Source organism: Theobroma cacao, chromosome 1 (genome assembly GCF_053813885.1).
Source record: "Theobroma cacao isolate CCN51 chromosome 1, ASM5381388v1, whole genome shotgun sequence".
Taxonomy (NCBI): domain Eukaryota; kingdom Viridiplantae; phylum Streptophyta; class Magnoliopsida; order Malvales; family Malvaceae; genus Theobroma; species Theobroma cacao.
The window spans coordinates 11,890,542-11,907,842 of NC_142639.1; the positions used below are offsets into that span (position 1 = coordinate 11,890,542).

A 17,301-nucleotide genomic window follows, 5' to 3' on the forward strand; every position below is an offset into this window, starting at 1 on the left:
CCCTCGAACTTTAAAGGACTCGGAAAGGAGTAAATGTAAGTTATTAATTAACCAACAAAGAGTTTGTTCAATTGATAAATCGGTCTGCTTAATAATAAGTGGTTGAATGTACTATCTTTATGAAATACAGCGGACAACTTTCCGAGAAGATTAAAAAATCAATATAACATGAGAAAAAAAAAGTAATAATTCACCTCCCATTTTTTTTTTTATTTTTTTGAAACGCAGTTCACCTCCCATTTAAAGTCAAACAAATTAAATACCGTCCAATTGTAACATTAAATTGACCTAAATCTGAGGGACAATTTATTAAGTCATAGACGTACAGGCATAAAAGGTGGGAAGAGACCATGCAGTAGACAGCGGGGCATAAATGAGGTGGAGATTGTGAAGGTGGGGTGTGGTCCACAGCGTCTAAGTGCAAATGCAGGGAATACCACATCCACATCCACATCCACATCCACATCCACATCCACATCCCATCGGCCTTTTTATGTGTATGCGCATGAAATGTAAATACTTTGAATTTAGTTGAGCAAATTATTACATCGTTGAAACAAACAATTCTCACCCCCAAATGGCAATGCTATCTAAGCCTACTAGAAATTGGCACGCCCCCGTCCATCAGTCAAGGCTCGTGGGAACGGAACATGGCCCCATTATCGCAGCGCTCCTCTCCTGTGGCCTGTGGGTCTAATTACCTCTCACGCGCAATGCCTAAGCATAAATTAAAGCACCTCTTCTCTTATACTTGTTTATTGTCAAACACCCGTTTCCAACCCCCTTTTTTTATTGCAGACTCATCTTCTTCCAAATACATATATAACTTAAGCTTAAGCCTTAATCAAATCTGCATTCGCATGAAAAGAACAAGTTATTCACTGTTTTCATCTCATTCGCACGAGTCTCTCCCAATTATTTCTCTCCTGAGCAGCTTTGCTCTCACCTTCGCTCTCCCTCTTAACACTATGCAGACGAAGACCTCCAATTCAGAAGGAGGAGCAATTCCCAACCGCACTTGCTTCCACACACCTAGGTTACCATCCCTTATTCCAAGTACAACTCTACAAAATGAATTTCAGAGTAATCTCCACTGGAGGCCCCTTTCCATACCAGCTTATCCTCACCATTACGACCCAGTACGATGCTGGTCGACATGGACTCGTATAGTTTTATGATAAAAGGTGAGAACAGCATTTCATGATAGTCTAATGGTTGATCAAGATAACAAAAGAGTCCACTTTATTTTGTGTGTGTTTGTGGGGGGTGGGGGGCCCAATATTTACTGCGAGTCAGTTGGGAACTTTTTGAAACTTTAACGTGTGTGCCCTTGATTGACAAAAACCAATATTCGAATAAACCTTTAAATTTTAGAATGATTCATAAATAGAAACTATTAGCGCAGTTGATAGGAGATTATATAATGAGTTAATTTTTTTCTCTCTCTTAAATCTTATCTCAACCTTTAAATTCGAACTGTCCAAAATAAAATCTTAAACCTTAATCATTAAGATTTTTTTAGAAACAAAAATAATAGTTATTAATTAATGGTATAATGCTGAAATAAGTTCTTAAATTATTTAAAAAAATTTAAATAAACTCTTATTCTTTTATTATATTCAATCAACTCTCTATATTTTTATTTTTGAATCAAATAAATTTTTATAACTAATTATCATTAGTTAAAATTAATATCATTTGTCATTTTATATTCACATGACGTTAATGTGAAAAGTGAAAAATATCACCTGATTATATTATTATGTTGAATTAGTGTATCATGTCATCATTAATTATGATATGTAAATATGTCACATCATCAATTATGATATATTAATATAATACGTCAACGTCACGACATATAGAATAAAAAAAATATTTTAACTAAATCAATTTTTAGTCATAATAGTTTGTTTGACTCAAAATAAATATATAAGAATTTATTTAGCTCAAAATAAAAAAATATAAAGAATTGATTGAACATAATAAAAGTCTAAATATTTATTTGATTTTTACTAAATAATTTATAAATTTTTTTAAATATTATGTCTTAATTAATTTACTCACATATATTTCAAAGAATAAGTTAACGTCATGGATTAGAAAATGGTATAATCCGATAAGAAAACTTCATACTACAAATTGAGATAATCAAGTTTTATATATATATATATATAAGGAAAATGTGAAAATAAAAGATATTATTATCTATATATATATATATATAAGGAAAATGTGAAAATAAAAGACAATATTATCTGATACAATGTATGAGTATAGTAAAAATTATGGAATTATTTCTATTTAGTCATAGTGTCAAATCAACTATTTTGAAGATGGTACACATGTGATACAAACACTATATGAAGACAAAAGTGTATCTCCCTCACCATGCAAATTAACTGTGTGGAGAGCTAGCTCTCAATGTTTGTTAAGATCTTGTTTCCCAAGGAAAAGAGAATTGGACGTGTTTGAGGTACTTGTTCCTCAAGAAATATATAGATTGCTCCCAACTCCAACGAATTAGTCCTTTTACCATTAATTAAATAATGAAAACAACAGCCGTTATGCTTGACTCCCTTACTGTTCTAGATTACATTGATAAATTTGAATCATGTTTTCTTTTAATGAAACCAAATTTATATATATTATTTTAGTTTCACCTCTTTGGGTTAGCTTCTAAAAATTTTGATCTTAATTATTTTAATATTTTATTTATTTAAATTTTGAAACTATGTATTTAAAAATTACTTTGTTCTAATTTTTTTCAAAGATTTTAGTTAATAATAAAGAATCAAATGTGAATAAATTTAACTGTAAAAAATTAAATTCGAAAACTAATTATGAGAGGAGTTGAATAATTATAACTTAAGAGTGTAATTACTTTTAATATACGATATATACACACACACTATACATGCGAAAATGAAATGGAATTTTTTTTTTCATATTTACAAATTTACCTTAAGATATAATACATTCATTTTGACCAAACAAATAAAAAAAAAAAACCGTTTTGTTTTGGATACTTGGAATTAGAAAAGACGACCTTGAAATTCAGACAAGAAGCTGAAGCTATAAATACTCCGACAACTTGGAAGTCGAGCAAGATACAGTTCCAAAACCCAATAAAAAACCTTAAGCGCAAATCCTCATTTTTGTACAATTCTGCAAAAGGAATGAGTTTTCTTGCGGGCAGATTAGCAGGAAAAGAAGCAGCCTTCTTTTTCCAAGAATCCAAACACGCCGTTAACCGTCTGGCCGAGAAAAACCCCAAGAGCCTCCCATCCACCCCACCATCACTCGAGCAAGAAGCTCAAGCTGACGTCCTTCCAGAGGTCCTGAAACATTCTTTGCCTTCCAGGATCTTGGGCCAACGGTCTGATCCTTCATCTCTCTCGAAGGGCTCCAAGTGGGCCCTCCATTCTGATCCAAACAATGCCTCCATTTCCTCCCCCGATGCCATGAACCCTCTCAGGGCTTACCTTTCTCTGCCCCAGGTAACCTTTGGCCCCAAAAGGTCAGTTCTGCGCCTCATCTTTCTAACCAAATTCGATTTTGTTTTTGTTTTTGTTTTTTTTTTCTCTTGTGTTTTAGTTTTTCACTGTGTCTAAATGGGGGATTTGCAGGTGGGCGTTGCCAAGTACGGAGCATTCGGTTATGGCATCGACGGCTAATGAAATGCGGAAGGACAAATTTATCCCTATCAATCCGGAGAAGTTGAAGGTGGCTGCTGAAGGACTTCAACAAAGTATGTTAATTCGTTTTTCTTCTTGATGTTTTTGTAGCTTATCTAATTTGGTATGATAATTTTTAATCTTATCTAGTTCGAATTAGAGAACTTTTTAATTCGGTCTTTTGGTTGCTTTTTTACCTGTAAGATTTTTGCATAATACTTCTAATACTTGGCATTTGTGTTTATTTATGTAGTTGGAAAAGCTTTTGCGGTTGCAACTGCAATTGTATTTGGCGGGGCGACCTTGTTGTTTGGGATGGCAGCCTCCAAATTGGAGCTGCACAATGTGAGTATTGCGCGCACCAGATAATCCTGTAATTGCCTGTAATAATAGGGGATTGATGTCCCCCAACGTGCACTGTGCAAGCTTTGAAAAGATAAAAATGCTAAAAATACTGCATATCTATCAGATAGAATGTTTATCACCACTTTCCCATAGTTTTTTAATGCCTTTCTGGTCGTATTCTAGGAGAATAGAGTTTTGTTATCTATCAGATAGATCATCAATTGAGCAATTCTCTTCCATATGTTTCATTTGGATATCTAGTTTTCTAACATATTTAGGATTTCTGACGGTATGAATCAGTTGAAGTATAAAATGTACAGTAGTTCAGAACTTGGTCCTAATAATGTATAACAAATTCTGCAATGGTTTTGTTGTGGATTGAACTTACTCATCATCGAATTCTGCATGGTAATTGACTTGTTGTCTATCACACTTGTTCAGAAACATAAGGACAGCACATTTGATCCCATCACACATGATGCTGTTATGTGTTATTCTGATGATGATGGCATGCTTATCAAATTAATATACCAATACAAACACTTGCTTCCAAACCAAATGAGAGGTTAACTTTTACTCATTCATGTTATTCTGTCTTCCTGCCCTAGCAAGAGGCAATTTCATTTAACTGCCTTGCCTTTAGGGGTAGGTGATTTTTCTGCTCCATGACATATCATGTTCCGGTTCTTGTTTGCTAGCCTTTTCTGCTGTGTTATAAGTTAGGAAATGCTCTGAAGCTGCCTTGCATTTAGGGGTAAGTGATTTTTCTGCTCCATGACATGTTCTGTTCTTGTTTGCTAGTCTTTTCTCATGTGTTCCAAGTTAGGAAATGCACTGAAACTGCCCTGCATTTAGGGGTAAGTGATTTTTCTGCTCCATGGCATGTTCTGTTCTTGTTTGCTAGTCTTTTCTCATGTGTCATAAGTTAGGTAATGCACTGATAATGGTGAAATACTTTCCTTATATCCTTCTCTTTTTGTTATTTTGTTTTCTTCTGCTTTTGACAGAGTGATGACATCAGAACAAAAGGGAAAGACCTGGTTCAGCCTAAATTGGAGATGATCAGAGAACAACTTTCCCCCATAAGAACTTGGGTATGTGAATCAGAAGTTCAATACTTTCTTTTGTTTCTAATAGTAGTTTTAACTAGTCTAACTGTGATGGCACTAACTCAGAGATTCTAATTTCAGGCTGAAAACATGTCAAAGAAATGGAACCTAGAAAGGGAGGAAGCGATTAAAGAAAAACCTATCATAAAGGAGCTTTCTAAAATTTTAGGGGCAAAAACATCTAATTGACTTGTGTGTGTATGTAAATTTGGAATCAATACAAATCAGACCGCATCTCAATAAATCAAAAGGCCAGAAAAGTTTCCTTGTAAGTTTTCCTCTATGAAGTTATATTTGAAATAATTTTTGTCTTCTTGTCTATAATATGTACAGCATCACTCCATGTAAATTACACAATCTTTCTTTGGTAAATTATTAGGTCATTCCGTTGTTTCAACTTTGCACTTAAAACAAAATTTCGGTGACATCATGAACTTTTGTTCATTTGCAGCATTTAATTATGAGAACTAACTGAACCAAATGAAATCTTAATGTCTAGTAAATTATTAGATGGCTAGATGCAAGAACATTGATGAGTTTTGTTAAGCCACTTGGACCTTGTTTTAGAGGACTTTCTGTTTTAAAACATGCAAAAGGATGGGCTATACCTTGGGGGTTATTTAGCTAAGCAGGTATTTCACCAGAGAAACACCTTATGATCCCTAAGTAGAAGGGGTAGAAAGAGGGAATATTCCATGATCTAGGTCTTGCTGCACTCAAAGTGGCTTGTGTTGGAATGGGCAGCCCAACAACAGCTCTGTACCTTTGTTTCTTAAAGACCATCACTCTATCCACATGGAATTTGTTATTTTAGATCTTTTTATCATGTCAAACAATATCATTCTTACAAATTTAATAGAAAAATGTTAATTTGTCCTACATTTGTTGTCTAATATTGTGCCTTAGTAGACACACTGATATAGCTTACAACAGTGTTGGACAATATATGTCGTCGGTGCCAAATATGCCTCAAATATATGTACGATTTTATTTTATAAAATCAATTTAATAAATTGTATGTACAGAAAGATAATGATGAATGAGCATTACCATGCTCTAAAGGAAAGAAGATAAAATAGTCCCAACAATCTGTGCAAGAACTACAAATTGTTCAATGAATTTTCCTTACAAACCACTCATAATCTTGGGGGAAAGCTGATAGTAGCAAGAGCAACTAGTTAAGCTTCCATTTCCTCTACTAGTCTATTATGTGTCAGCCCTCTTTGACTAACTATTCATAGCCTGTAATCTAAACCAGATCCATATTTCCAAGCCTCAAGGCGCCGCTTCCATTCATACTTCATCTTGGATGGAAAAGCATTTAACCATGACCTTGCAAAAGGCAAAACAAATTGAGCTATATCCAGATGGTACAAGTGAAAAGCACAAGTCAAAGAAACTGCTTGTCCTAAATCTTCCAAGTGTCATTGAATTTGTCGGGCTTCAACATAACTCAGTGAAAACAAGACCAAAATATTACCTTATGACGGGGTCCATGAAGGATGAGAGAAATGTATAATAACCCAGCATGAAAAAATGTCCAGACCAGTCAAAAAGAACAGGTATATCAACCTGCAGATGAACAAATGGATTTCACCATGAGAAGCCAAATATAGTTAAGACAGACACGCAAATTGATTCACTAATGTACTTGAGTTTCTCAATGTTTTATATGGATTACAAACAATATCAAGATATCAACTTAGTTTCTGGCAATCTGCACATTCATCTACAAAACTAAACAAGATTCAATTTCGAAAGCAATTGTTACAGTTTCAGTTCCAAGCAAAATCACTTGCTGATCTTTGTTAAATATCCTTATGAAATACATAGATTTGAGATGCCACAGCATAAGACTTGTTAGTTGCATTTTTCCAGCAGTGGTTTTCTTAAATTTACTCAGATTATGGAAACAAAAAAAAAGTACAAACTGTCTTAGAAATTGCTGTTGCCATTAAAATTGAAAAATATCGTAGAGGCTAAAAGGGCCAAGTTCTATCAAAGCTATATGAACTCTTTTTTTAAAATCTTCAACTTACACAGTTAAAAGGTATGTACCACTTGCGTGAAGAAAAGGGCTAGAGGACCCTTCTGTGTTAGTAATTACCTGCTTGAATATTGATGGAAGAATTTGGGGTTTAGTTAGCATTACAAGGCCCAATGTCTTGGCAAGGGGCCCAAACTGTATGACATCCTGTCACAACATAAAGATCACCAGAAAAATTAACGGCATTGCTATGGGCTGAAATTCTTGATATATGAGCACCACCCAAGAGGTGAAAATTGGAAAAATGAAAAAGTAGGCACTAACCTGAAGAAATGGTCTTAGCACTGGGTCCCCTAGCCTCTAGAGAAGAGGAACAGACGTTCATTAGGAAATGACAAACCAAATATGTGCATGAAGCAGGGTAGAAAAGTCTCGGCATACAAAACCAGTCTTACCTGCATGCTCTTGAAGTTTATGTCAAGAAGCTCATTAATAAACTCTGATGAAACATTGGTCTTTTTCTTTGCAGACATCGCCCTTTGAAATAGCCATGAAGCACTCAAGTTCGGCTGCAGCAAACAGATCTAGATTCAGAAAATCATAAGGGCAAGCTGCTTAACCTTATAGTAGCAGAACACAGGTTACTGACCATGTAAGGATTCAGCAGGGACAAGCTGTATGAGTCAAGAAAATCTCCATTGATTGCTTCATAAATCCCTGCTCTTGAAGAAGGCACAAATTTTTAAGCTGTATCATGTCTACAAATTCATATGTTTCACCATGTTGAAGAATATAATTCATCTTTTTCTTTCCCCAAGTTGCTGGTTACCATGTACACCTTCCTTTTTAAAATTATTATGAATACACGTTTCTGGTTCTCCCCCCCAACCACCCCTACCAGGGTGCACCCAGGAGGACAAAGGAAAAAATGGTGAGAAAAAAAGAAACTAATGGGAAAGAGTTAAAAATAAGATGCTGTTTAATATCCATTAATAGAAGCTTATGCAATGTGATATAGTTTACACCCATCTTAAAAGTATATCACTTTCTGGAACAGTTTAGTTTATCAGTGGAAACTCTCAAAAAATCATTGGCTGTGCAAATTAGCAAAGGATGGCACCAAGAATGTACCATTTGACAATCTTCCAATGTGCCTAGTCAAGCTCCCAAAACCACCGAAAGAGACAGGTGACTGTATGCCGCTAGCATCACCAAACTGCAAAAGATAAATTCATGACACGTGCATTCTATTTCAGATGACCAATAATCCATTGGAAGATTTCAAAGTTGACAGAAAAAAGAACCTGTAAAACACGATTAAATGCTGCTGGCAATGGACTGTCAAGTCGATCCTCCCCGATTAAGAATTGGAAGAACATAAATACTCAGCATATTCAACTCAAGTGAAAACCATGAGAACAGTAAATTAAAAGTACAGAACAACTAACAAGCTTGATGTGTAAAAATAGAACTGTTAAGATTTACTAAGAGAACATTTATTCAACTGGAAAGTGAATAAGATAAATGCCTCACACCAAGAATACATGATAACAGTATGGGTGACTGACTTAAGTACTAACTGATTTTTTATTTCAAAATACAACAGGAGAAAAAATCTATTATCAAGTCACACTCTTAACAAACTTCAAGTTTGATCAAACATAACATAGCCAATCATTTTCTTTCAAGAACACCTATAGCTTAAGTTGAAAATTCTCAAGAGCGGTTTCTCAATCTCATCATGAACGTATGAATGATATTGCTTTGAATAAATAACACAAAACATTTTTAACCTCATTAAAGTAGATTTAGCAATTCATGGAATCATTACCTTTCACAATATGTGGGGAAAATGCCATATATAACTCTCAGTATCTCCAGATTATCAATAGAAACTCCCTACAAAAATTATAAGTCGCAGATTGGTGATCCCTATGAATCCTTTGCAGAAACCGGAGGAGGAGATATAAACACACTAGTATATTGAAAGCAAGATTGTTAACAGCATCATATTGCAATATAGATTGGTGCAAGATATAAACACACTAGTATATTGAAAGCAAGGTTATTAGCAGCATCATATTGCAATATAGATTGGTGCAAGAGACAGTAGAAAGCATATTCTGAAGGTGAACATAAATTTTAGGGAACTGGTTATAAATGAAGGATAAACTCATCGAATCAAGAACCACCTTTTATGGCAACCAGCATACAGCATTTACTTTTTCTTTCTCTCTTGTTTCTCTTTTTTCTTTTATTGTTGTAGCCTGAATCATCACATGCATTTGCAAAAAACTTTGCTAAGAAGGGGAACCATTTAGAGATTTTTTCGTTTTCATTCAATTGAAGGGGAGTCATTGCTTTTAATAGCCCCTATATGCACTCATTAACATTTGTCAAAGAATAATTATTCCAGAATACATATTATGTTATATTTAGAAATGTAGCAAGTTGACTACTAGAACTGCAAGCCTGACAACTTGGCAGCGGATCAATTGGCTGGGTGAGTGAAGGTAAATAATTTGTTAATATGGCCAGAAGAGCATATAATTACTGAGTTATAGAGGCACCAGCTAAACTGCCTTCAACCTGCTTAATTATGCAGTTTGAAGATGTAAGATAAAAAGATTCCATAATGAATCAACTGGCTTGATGACAGGAACCTGTTATTGCGAACATCACAAATTTAACATGCCTACTAGTATGGTGTTGCTGGATAGGAGAAAAGCATATCACAGCAAGACTAAATAAAAGATCCAACACCACCAAGATGCAGCCCTTAAGAAATGAATTAACAATCCAATAGACTGGGCTGCAGATAAGAAAACCAACCTGATATTTAGGCATCAAATCCCAATAGTCTTCCAATAATTCTTCCAGTTTTGGGGAATCTGGTTGAGGATTAACATAAGTGAACATATAAGTTGTGCGATCTAAGGGACCAGACCCAGCCGGAAATGCCTAAAAATATGGAAAATATACAATTATCAAAGGCATACTATTTCCATTTAATGTAGATAATACCGCAAAGAGCCAATTTACCTCCCAAAAGTATTGTACTTCTGCATTGCCAACTTTCTTCACTGATGAACTACTATATATGACATCACTAGTAGAGTTATCCTTAAATCCGTGAGCACAGGACCCAACAACAAGGCAAACACCATCTGGTTTCCTCCCACCTCTTATCTGTTAAAACAGATGCCATAAGCCAGCTTGAGCATATTCTACATAAAGGGACTTGATTTTCTTTCATTCACTGGTAAGTTAGCAATGGAAAAAGTTTGTAGGACAAATTCATATGCACCAATTCTTTACAACTCAAAAGTTCAACTATTCATATAAAAGCACAAACATGCACATAAATTTATAAACGAATGTATAATGTAAAATTTAGTTGATGTTATGTATAAATTAATCCTCCTGGTCCAAATAGTAGAAGCATATTCAACCACTATATGCAATATACATCTATATATAAGAAATAGAACCTAACCTGTTTTACCACAGGAGAAAAATTTCCCATGGCATCAATGATGAGACGAGATGAAAGAATGTTTCCTTCAGCAAGTTGCAAGACCTATATAGAATAGGTGGCAAGATGTAATCATCAAGTAGTTTATTAACAGAGAAATCTAATCCCATTTGCAAGTTATGAAATTTAAATGTTTTATCTAGTTGAAAGACATTTTCCCATAAAGAAAAGGGAGAGAAATAAAAATCTCATCCAAACATTTCTCCATCACACTCTTACTCAAAACTGAATGACAAAAAAAATCCTTAACCAGTAATATTTCATTCTTTATCTACATAAACGCCATAACTTTTTGATAAAATCCCAAATCCTGATTAATCATTTCCTCTCTTCCAGTCTTCTATCTTACTATTGGTCTGTCCTGTCAAGTGTGCAACCGTGTTGCTGCTTAACCAAAGTTGGTCTGAGAATTCTTTCACAATATTATCCCTTTGGTCTAATTGGAGCATGATATAAAGCATGGTACCCTATTTTCTCACTGGAGTGTTATGAGTTTTGAGTCTTTATTATGAGGAATATCACTGATGTGTACCATCAAACTTAAGAAAGATAGCAGGATTAAGTTATTCATCAACCTCGTTGACAGATGACAATATCAAGTATCAACCATATGGAATATCAACTGTACAACTTCGTACATATCAGTAAACTCACAGCTGCATCATCATAAATGCTTATGCCAGACACGCTGCAACCCTCAAAGATAACTCCACCAAGGGCAATAAAACGTTTTTTCACAATCTCTATAAGCTTTACAGGCCTGGAATAATGGAGAAAAATATCAGTTGATGAATGCCGTAATGAAGTTTCTAAATACAATGAGCAAAATATATATTAACAACTTTGACCCAAGCTTTTTGGAAAAAATGGAAAATAAGCTTCTGAAATTTCATGAATCGAACCTTTATCATATAATGGCATATTAATTATCCAAATATATACACACACACACACACACACACACATATATATATATAATATCAAATTGCTGAAGAATAACTCTAGTGACCTTGGTTTTCACAAAAACCAAACTGCAGATTAACTATTATCACAAGAATGGAGCATGCTTTTGTCTGCAGAAAAAGAAGCCTCCTAACACTCAAATATGGACGAAAATTGAAAGTAAAACTGAAGCATGCATTAACTTCTGCCTCTGTTTATTACACTTCTCATAAAGATTTCCCAAATATTATGTTGCACCTAGGAGGTTTTTATATCCAACCTACATAATGTTCCAGATTTCCCATTTTCAATAGCTGTTTGTTTTCCACTAAATTACAACTTCTAAAAACATTAGATGTATTTTTTTTTTATGAAAGAAATTCATTTACTTATTGAAAAAGCAACATAAATGAATAACAGAAGTTTCTGCCCAACTCATATGAAAATAAAAAAGGCAAGATACAACAGTAGTAATAATAATAATAATATAAGTCAAGCTTTTGATTAGAAGTAGAAAGTAAGTTTTCAATCACAAGTAATGGTACAAACTTCTACATAAATTCGTGCAATGCTAGAAACGAAACATAAATAACATGACCAGTGCACTTGATGTATCTGTAGCTAGTGGCAACATAATTAATAAAGAGTTATTTCTTTATTTATTGAACACAAATTTTGGTGCAGAGAGAAGCTGTTAGCAGAATTTAGTTGTAACATTTTTATTTAATGTCACAATGAACTTCATTTACAACATGGTAAAAATCTTTAATCCATAAATAGGTAAAATTCAATGAAAATATCTCCTTTTTGATTATTCATATATAATGTAGATTCAAAAAGTAAAATTACTCACGAGACACCCAGGTTAAGAATGTCTTCTACCCAGATCTCGCCCTTATTCTCAAATCCACATCTGTTCTGAGCAGTTTATGATATGAAAAAGAAAAGATAAACATAAGTATAATAGCATTGAGACTAAAGGGTTGTAAGAGATGTAGGCTGCGGGGTGCTGAAGGAACTTTCAAGTATAACTGTTCAAAAAAGGAAAGTGCTTGGTAGCGAAAAATCAAGCTTCACCGCAGTGGTTCAGTAAGTTATTTGAGAGCATGTTTGAGCAAAGCCTAAACGTTCATATTCCTGTAAATGAAACTTTAACTTCTATAACACAGCCTCGAACAATCATTCCTTTCATTCAGTCATAAGCGCACTAGGTTACTGTGACAAATTAAAATGAATACATGCAGTCCAGCTTGGAGATTTGATAGGCACATCAACTCTTGGCAGGATGTCTCTATATATGTGCTTTTATCTGGGTTTGTAATCAAAGAATTAACATTCATATATGTTCAAATTGGTATGATGGTGAATCATATCACAATATTGTAAGTGTGTTTAAACAAAGAAGGCACAGCATCACATTCTTATATAATATCAAAATAAAATCAGAAGTCCTTTTTCGTAAATGCCTGAAGTTTACAGCATATCATGTGGACTACCTAACTCTTAAATGCTCTCAATCATAAGTAGAAATCACTGTGAATCTTTGTGAGGTCCTTGGATGGTTAATTGCAGCGGCAAAATGGGAATTGGATAAGTCCTTTGATGCACTTCAACTTTGTCAATGAACATGTGGGAATTGAATGGCTACAGAACCAAAAGATGGAGCCAACATAAATCTGGATAACCTAAAAAACACTAATCAATTCATGATGTTCAGAAACTTACAGGATTGAATGATACAGCAGTAGCTTCTTCAATGTCATTTTCATTCAAAATGCCAGCTTCTACAAGTTCCATTAGCTCTTTCCTTGAGATGTTCCATTCTTGTTCCCTCTAAGATCAAAATATCATTAAAATTGTTAAAATTAAGCATTTTGAAGCAAAATCCTCATGCTATAAAGAATCTCTAGAATGAACTCTATGGGGAAATATACCCCTTTTAGTAAATTTCTTTCCACAACACTGACTTTAAGACCTTTGACACTCAAGGCAGTGGCAATGAAGATTCCCAAAGTACCCCCACAAACTACCACGTCGAATTTATGGACTGCTTTTTCAGCAAGAGCAGAATGGCTAAACACACCAGGAAAGTCTGAAACTACCTGCTGAGGTTCTTGCTGAACTGCAAAGAGAAATGAAAGTTAGGTACCATTTTGAAAACACAGCATGACACTTTTAACCAGGCAGCATAACAAGTGACATAAACTGTACCAGTCTCAGCAGAGCAGATGCTCGACCAAATTTTGTCCAACCTCTTCAAGGCACTGTAGGAGTATGCTCCACCAGCACCGCCAACCTCACCACCGACTGAAATGCTCTCCATTATCCTCTGCAAGATTGAAACACTAATGGTTCAGAATCGATTGGCATACAAATGTAACACTCCCGTGTTCCATAAATACCTTTTAATTTCACTCTTTTACTCAATTTTACAATATTGAAAATTTTGTTTTTATTTAGTAATTGATTTAAAATTGAAAGAATACTCACTTCCAATCAAGTGGTTTTCAAATATATTTATTAAAATTTAATTTAACAAAATATTGAAAATAATAAAGCTGGACAAAGAAGTAATAGTATTATTTAGGATAAAATACCCTAACCTTTTAAGTTTTGATTGAAATTACATGAAAATTTATTAATTTTTGAAATAAACACTCCATCCAAGACTACAAATACATTAACAGAAACAATGACAAAACTAAAATATTTTTTTTTTAATTTAAAAAATTATTATTATATTTAAAAAAAAATAAAAAGCACCGATCTTTCCCAAGAAAGGAAAGCATCGACCGATTCTCTCGAGGGAAGGCTCCAAAGGGGAGCCCTTTTTTCTTCAATTAATAAAAAATAATTAAATTATATAATTATAATTATAAAAATTAATCAAAAATAAAATTATCTTTTCACTTTCGTTACATTAGCAAGTTGACAAGAATGCTAACGTTTGATTAACAGCTGGATGTACATTTCTAATAAAAAATATTTTTTTAAAACGAAGCATCTACTTAGAAAATTAATAAACTTTTATACAGTTTTGAACAAAACTTAAGGGATCCTGGTATTTTTCCTTATTATTTAACTGCACATTCATGAGACACATTATTCCATTGAATCAACATATCAAACTTTCTCTATACAAACAATTAAACCATTATAAAAAAATGCTGGGCCGAAGAGACTAACGAACCATATGCTATACAAACATAGACAACCATAGCTTTTATAATATACTTTTTCAACCGGAAATTCCTTTGTTGAGGAGGGAGTGTGATTTTCTCCCGAAACAACAGGAAATAGAGAAGAGTGTACTAACCTGGGTTCGGGAGGGAACTGCTTGTGTTTGTGCTTTCATGTAAATATTCCCTACAGTTGTCTGCCTCTTTGTGTGAACCATTGGGCTTTTTGATAAATACTGAGAGACCCCATTACAGGGTCTCAGCGGTACGATCATCGTGGTTCCAGAAAACATGCTGAAACCACACTAAATTCTAAGCCTCTCCATTTTATATCATCAAATCTTTCAAACGGAAAAGCTGTGTGAAAGAGAACTGGACACGTTTACAATTGTCTTTGTCCGGTTGAATTGAAAAAACATCGAAAGGGAAAAAGCAAACAAAGAAATAACCGAGAGAACCGGTACCAGGTAAATAAGAAAGCGAGAGTTGTGGGTGACAACTAAAGGGTCACACGCAGGCCAGTTGACAAGAAATAAGTTGTGTCTTCGTGGATAATCAGATAAACCCCAGCTGAAGACCAAAAGGGGTTTTAGGAACGAATTCATTGTGCTTCTTAGTCTTCATCTCGGCCTTTGTCTTGAACTATACAAGTTTTGGATATATCAACAGGTAAGAGAATCTGGCTCTGCTTTTATTTTTTCAATTTATTGTTCTCTTTTGATTTTGTGGTTCTTCTGTTCTTTCTTTTTTTCTCTCTTATCTGCGCCTGTGTATTCCTCTTTTTGGTGGCTAAGGAAATCTGGGGAGAGTGGGTAGGCAAAAGACCTTTTGGCTTTCATCAATATTGTTTATAGATTATGAAACTTAAAACCCACAAATGTACTTTGAAATCATTTCTTTTTCTTCTTTGAAAGAAGTTGGGCTTTGAGAATTTGGAAGTCGCTCATATATTTATAAAATGCTGGCGAAAGTGATATAATCATTTCAAGCATGTTTGAAATAATTTCCTCTGTTAAAATTTCGGACTTTTGTTAGCATTTTCACATTTCGGACAAGAATCAGCTTACAGAGTCTTGATGTACAATAACAAGTTGGGATTTATTGTCAATTGTTATTGTTGGTAATTTCTCTATGACTGCGCATTGACTATGCTTCAAATTTGCAGGTAGGCAACAGTAAGGTTAGGGTAGGAAATTGAGAAAATGGCAAGCATGATATCTACTCCAACTCTTGGCTACTTCTCTTTCAAGAGAAGCAGCGGGTCTAACAACAGTGTTGGGGCATCTTCATGTTGTGGTGTGAAGGCAATGCGGGTGGAGAAACCTTTAGAGGAATTGTACAACGTGAGGGTGGAAAGGAAAGTGTCACCGGAGCGACTAACACAGCTTGGGGTCTCAAGATGGTCAGTATGGAAGACTGGCAAGTGCAAATTACCCTGGGACTGGCAAGTTGACCAGCTGGTTTACATTGAGGAAGGTGAAGTGAGGGTTGTGCCTGAAGGCAGTGAACGCTTTATGCGATTTGTTGCTGGGGACCTTGTTCGTTACCCTAAGTGGTTCGAGGCAGATCTTTTCTTCAATGGTCCATACCAAGAGCGTTATAGTTTCCGAGCATATGGGGATGACTAGTAATAGCTTTTCATGTTGCATACTTTGGCTTTTTTTGTTTTGCATTTGTTCACTAAATCTATAAAGTATTTAGAAGCTGAAATATCAGTAGTTGAAATTGCTACAACCATCTGCTTTCATTTAATCTCATTGTGCTGATTAAGAAATTTAATTACGTTGTTCATTTATTACTTTTTTTTTCTTTTTCTTTTTTTTTTTTATTTTTGCATTGATAATGGACCGACCATTCACATTGGACAGCATTTGTCCTTGTTAGCAGTCACTGCCTAACCCGATGAAGATCAGTAGAAAGTGAATGTTCCTAGACTAGATACTTATTATTAGCACAAATAATGTATAATATGAAGGTGACTTTGGCAATGAGGTTACTGGAGGATTGTGTTAGTGATTGTGGGTGCCCCTTGGTGGACTGTAAGATCTGTTGCAACTAAGGAGTGCAGAAATGGGAATCCCTGGCGGTGCCGGGGAGGTGGGAAGATGTGGGCACAATCAAAGAAGCAATAAGGGGACCAGGAGTGAATGTAAATGACTACTGGGTCGAATATTAGGATGAGTAAGTTGGGAGATAGACCATTGACACCGATAATGCTAGAACGATGATTTCTTAGGTTGGGAGGAAGATGGTTGTAAGGCATTGGCAGGTTTCACTGTTTCAGTGGTTGGTTTCTTGGTTTCTTTTCATTTCTACCCTTCCTGCTAGAGCTCCCATATTGTTACATCTGAGTGGAGACATTAAGCCACAATCATCCTAATGGAGGAATTATGAAGCGCAAAACACAAATGTGGTTGAGAGGACTCCATCCGTTGAAATCAGACCATGTTCATAATGGATTTACTTGGCATGTATTAAGAAAAACATCATTGGAAACCCAAGCAGCAGAACGGTGCAACCAATTCGT

At 34.8% G+C, this 17,301-nt stretch overlaps 3 protein-coding genes across 5 annotated transcripts; 2 read left to right on the forward strand and 1 right to left on the reverse strand.

The window, feature by feature from the left end:
* Positions 1–3,028: 3,028 nt before the first annotated feature.
* On the forward strand, positions 3,029–5,455 carry LOC18612332 (coiled-coil protein). 2 transcript variants are annotated; one of them, XR_016025868.1, is made up of 6 exons: positions 3,029–3,520; positions 3,630–3,751; positions 3,931–4,022; positions 4,824–4,879; positions 5,030–5,116; positions 5,213–5,269. XR_016025868.1 is itself a non-coding variant. In XM_007049078.3 (5 exons), the coding sequence occupies exons 1-5, from the start codon at positions 3,180–3,182 to the stop codon at positions 5,318–5,320; spliced, it is 750 nt and encodes a 249-aa protein (XP_007049140.3). In that variant the 5' UTR covers positions 3,033–3,179; the 3' UTR covers positions 5,321–5,455. The 2 variants fall into 2 exon arrangements, 1 of the variants encoding a protein (XP_007049140.3); XM_007049078.3 differs by lacking the exon at positions 4,824–4,879 and having other exon boundaries at positions 3,033–3,520; positions 5,213–5,455.
* Positions 5,456–6,096: 641 nt separating this feature from the next.
* LOC18612333 (Lycopene beta/epsilon cyclase protein) lies at positions 6,097–15,120 on the reverse strand. Of its 2 annotated transcripts, none has more exons than XM_007049081.3 (18): positions 14,912–15,120; positions 13,807–13,924; positions 13,563–13,717; positions 13,321–13,428; positions 12,449–12,513; positions 11,308–11,413; positions 10,615–10,698; positions 10,161–10,307; positions 9,951–10,079; positions 8,950–9,017; positions 8,423–8,456; positions 8,250–8,334; positions 7,768–7,835; positions 7,574–7,687; positions 7,443–7,478; positions 7,239–7,325; positions 6,612–6,703; positions 6,097–6,463 (listed from the first exon to the last, which is right to left on the reverse strand). In XM_007049081.3, exons 1-18 carry the CDS (start codon positions 15,065–15,067, stop codon positions 6,367–6,369), a joined length of 1,749 nt encoding a protein of 582 aa, XP_007049143.3. In that variant the 5' UTR covers positions 15,068–15,120; the 3' UTR covers positions 6,097–6,366. The 2 variants fall into 2 exon arrangements, with proteins under 2 accessions (XP_007049143.3, XP_007049142.3); XM_007049080.3 differs by having other exon boundaries at positions 13,530–13,717; positions 14,912–15,117.
* Positions 15,121–15,285: 165 nt separating this feature from the next.
* Positions 15,286–16,570, forward strand: LOC18612334 (RmlC-like cupins superfamily protein). Its single transcript, XM_007049083.3, has 2 exons — positions 15,286–15,443; positions 15,940–16,570. Exon 2 carries the CDS (start codon positions 15,977–15,979, stop codon positions 16,400–16,402), a length of 426 nt encoding a protein of 141 aa, XP_007049145.2. The 5' UTR covers positions 15,286–15,443; positions 15,940–15,976; the 3' UTR covers positions 16,403–16,570.
* The last annotated feature ends 731 nt before the right edge of the window (positions 16,571–17,301 follow it).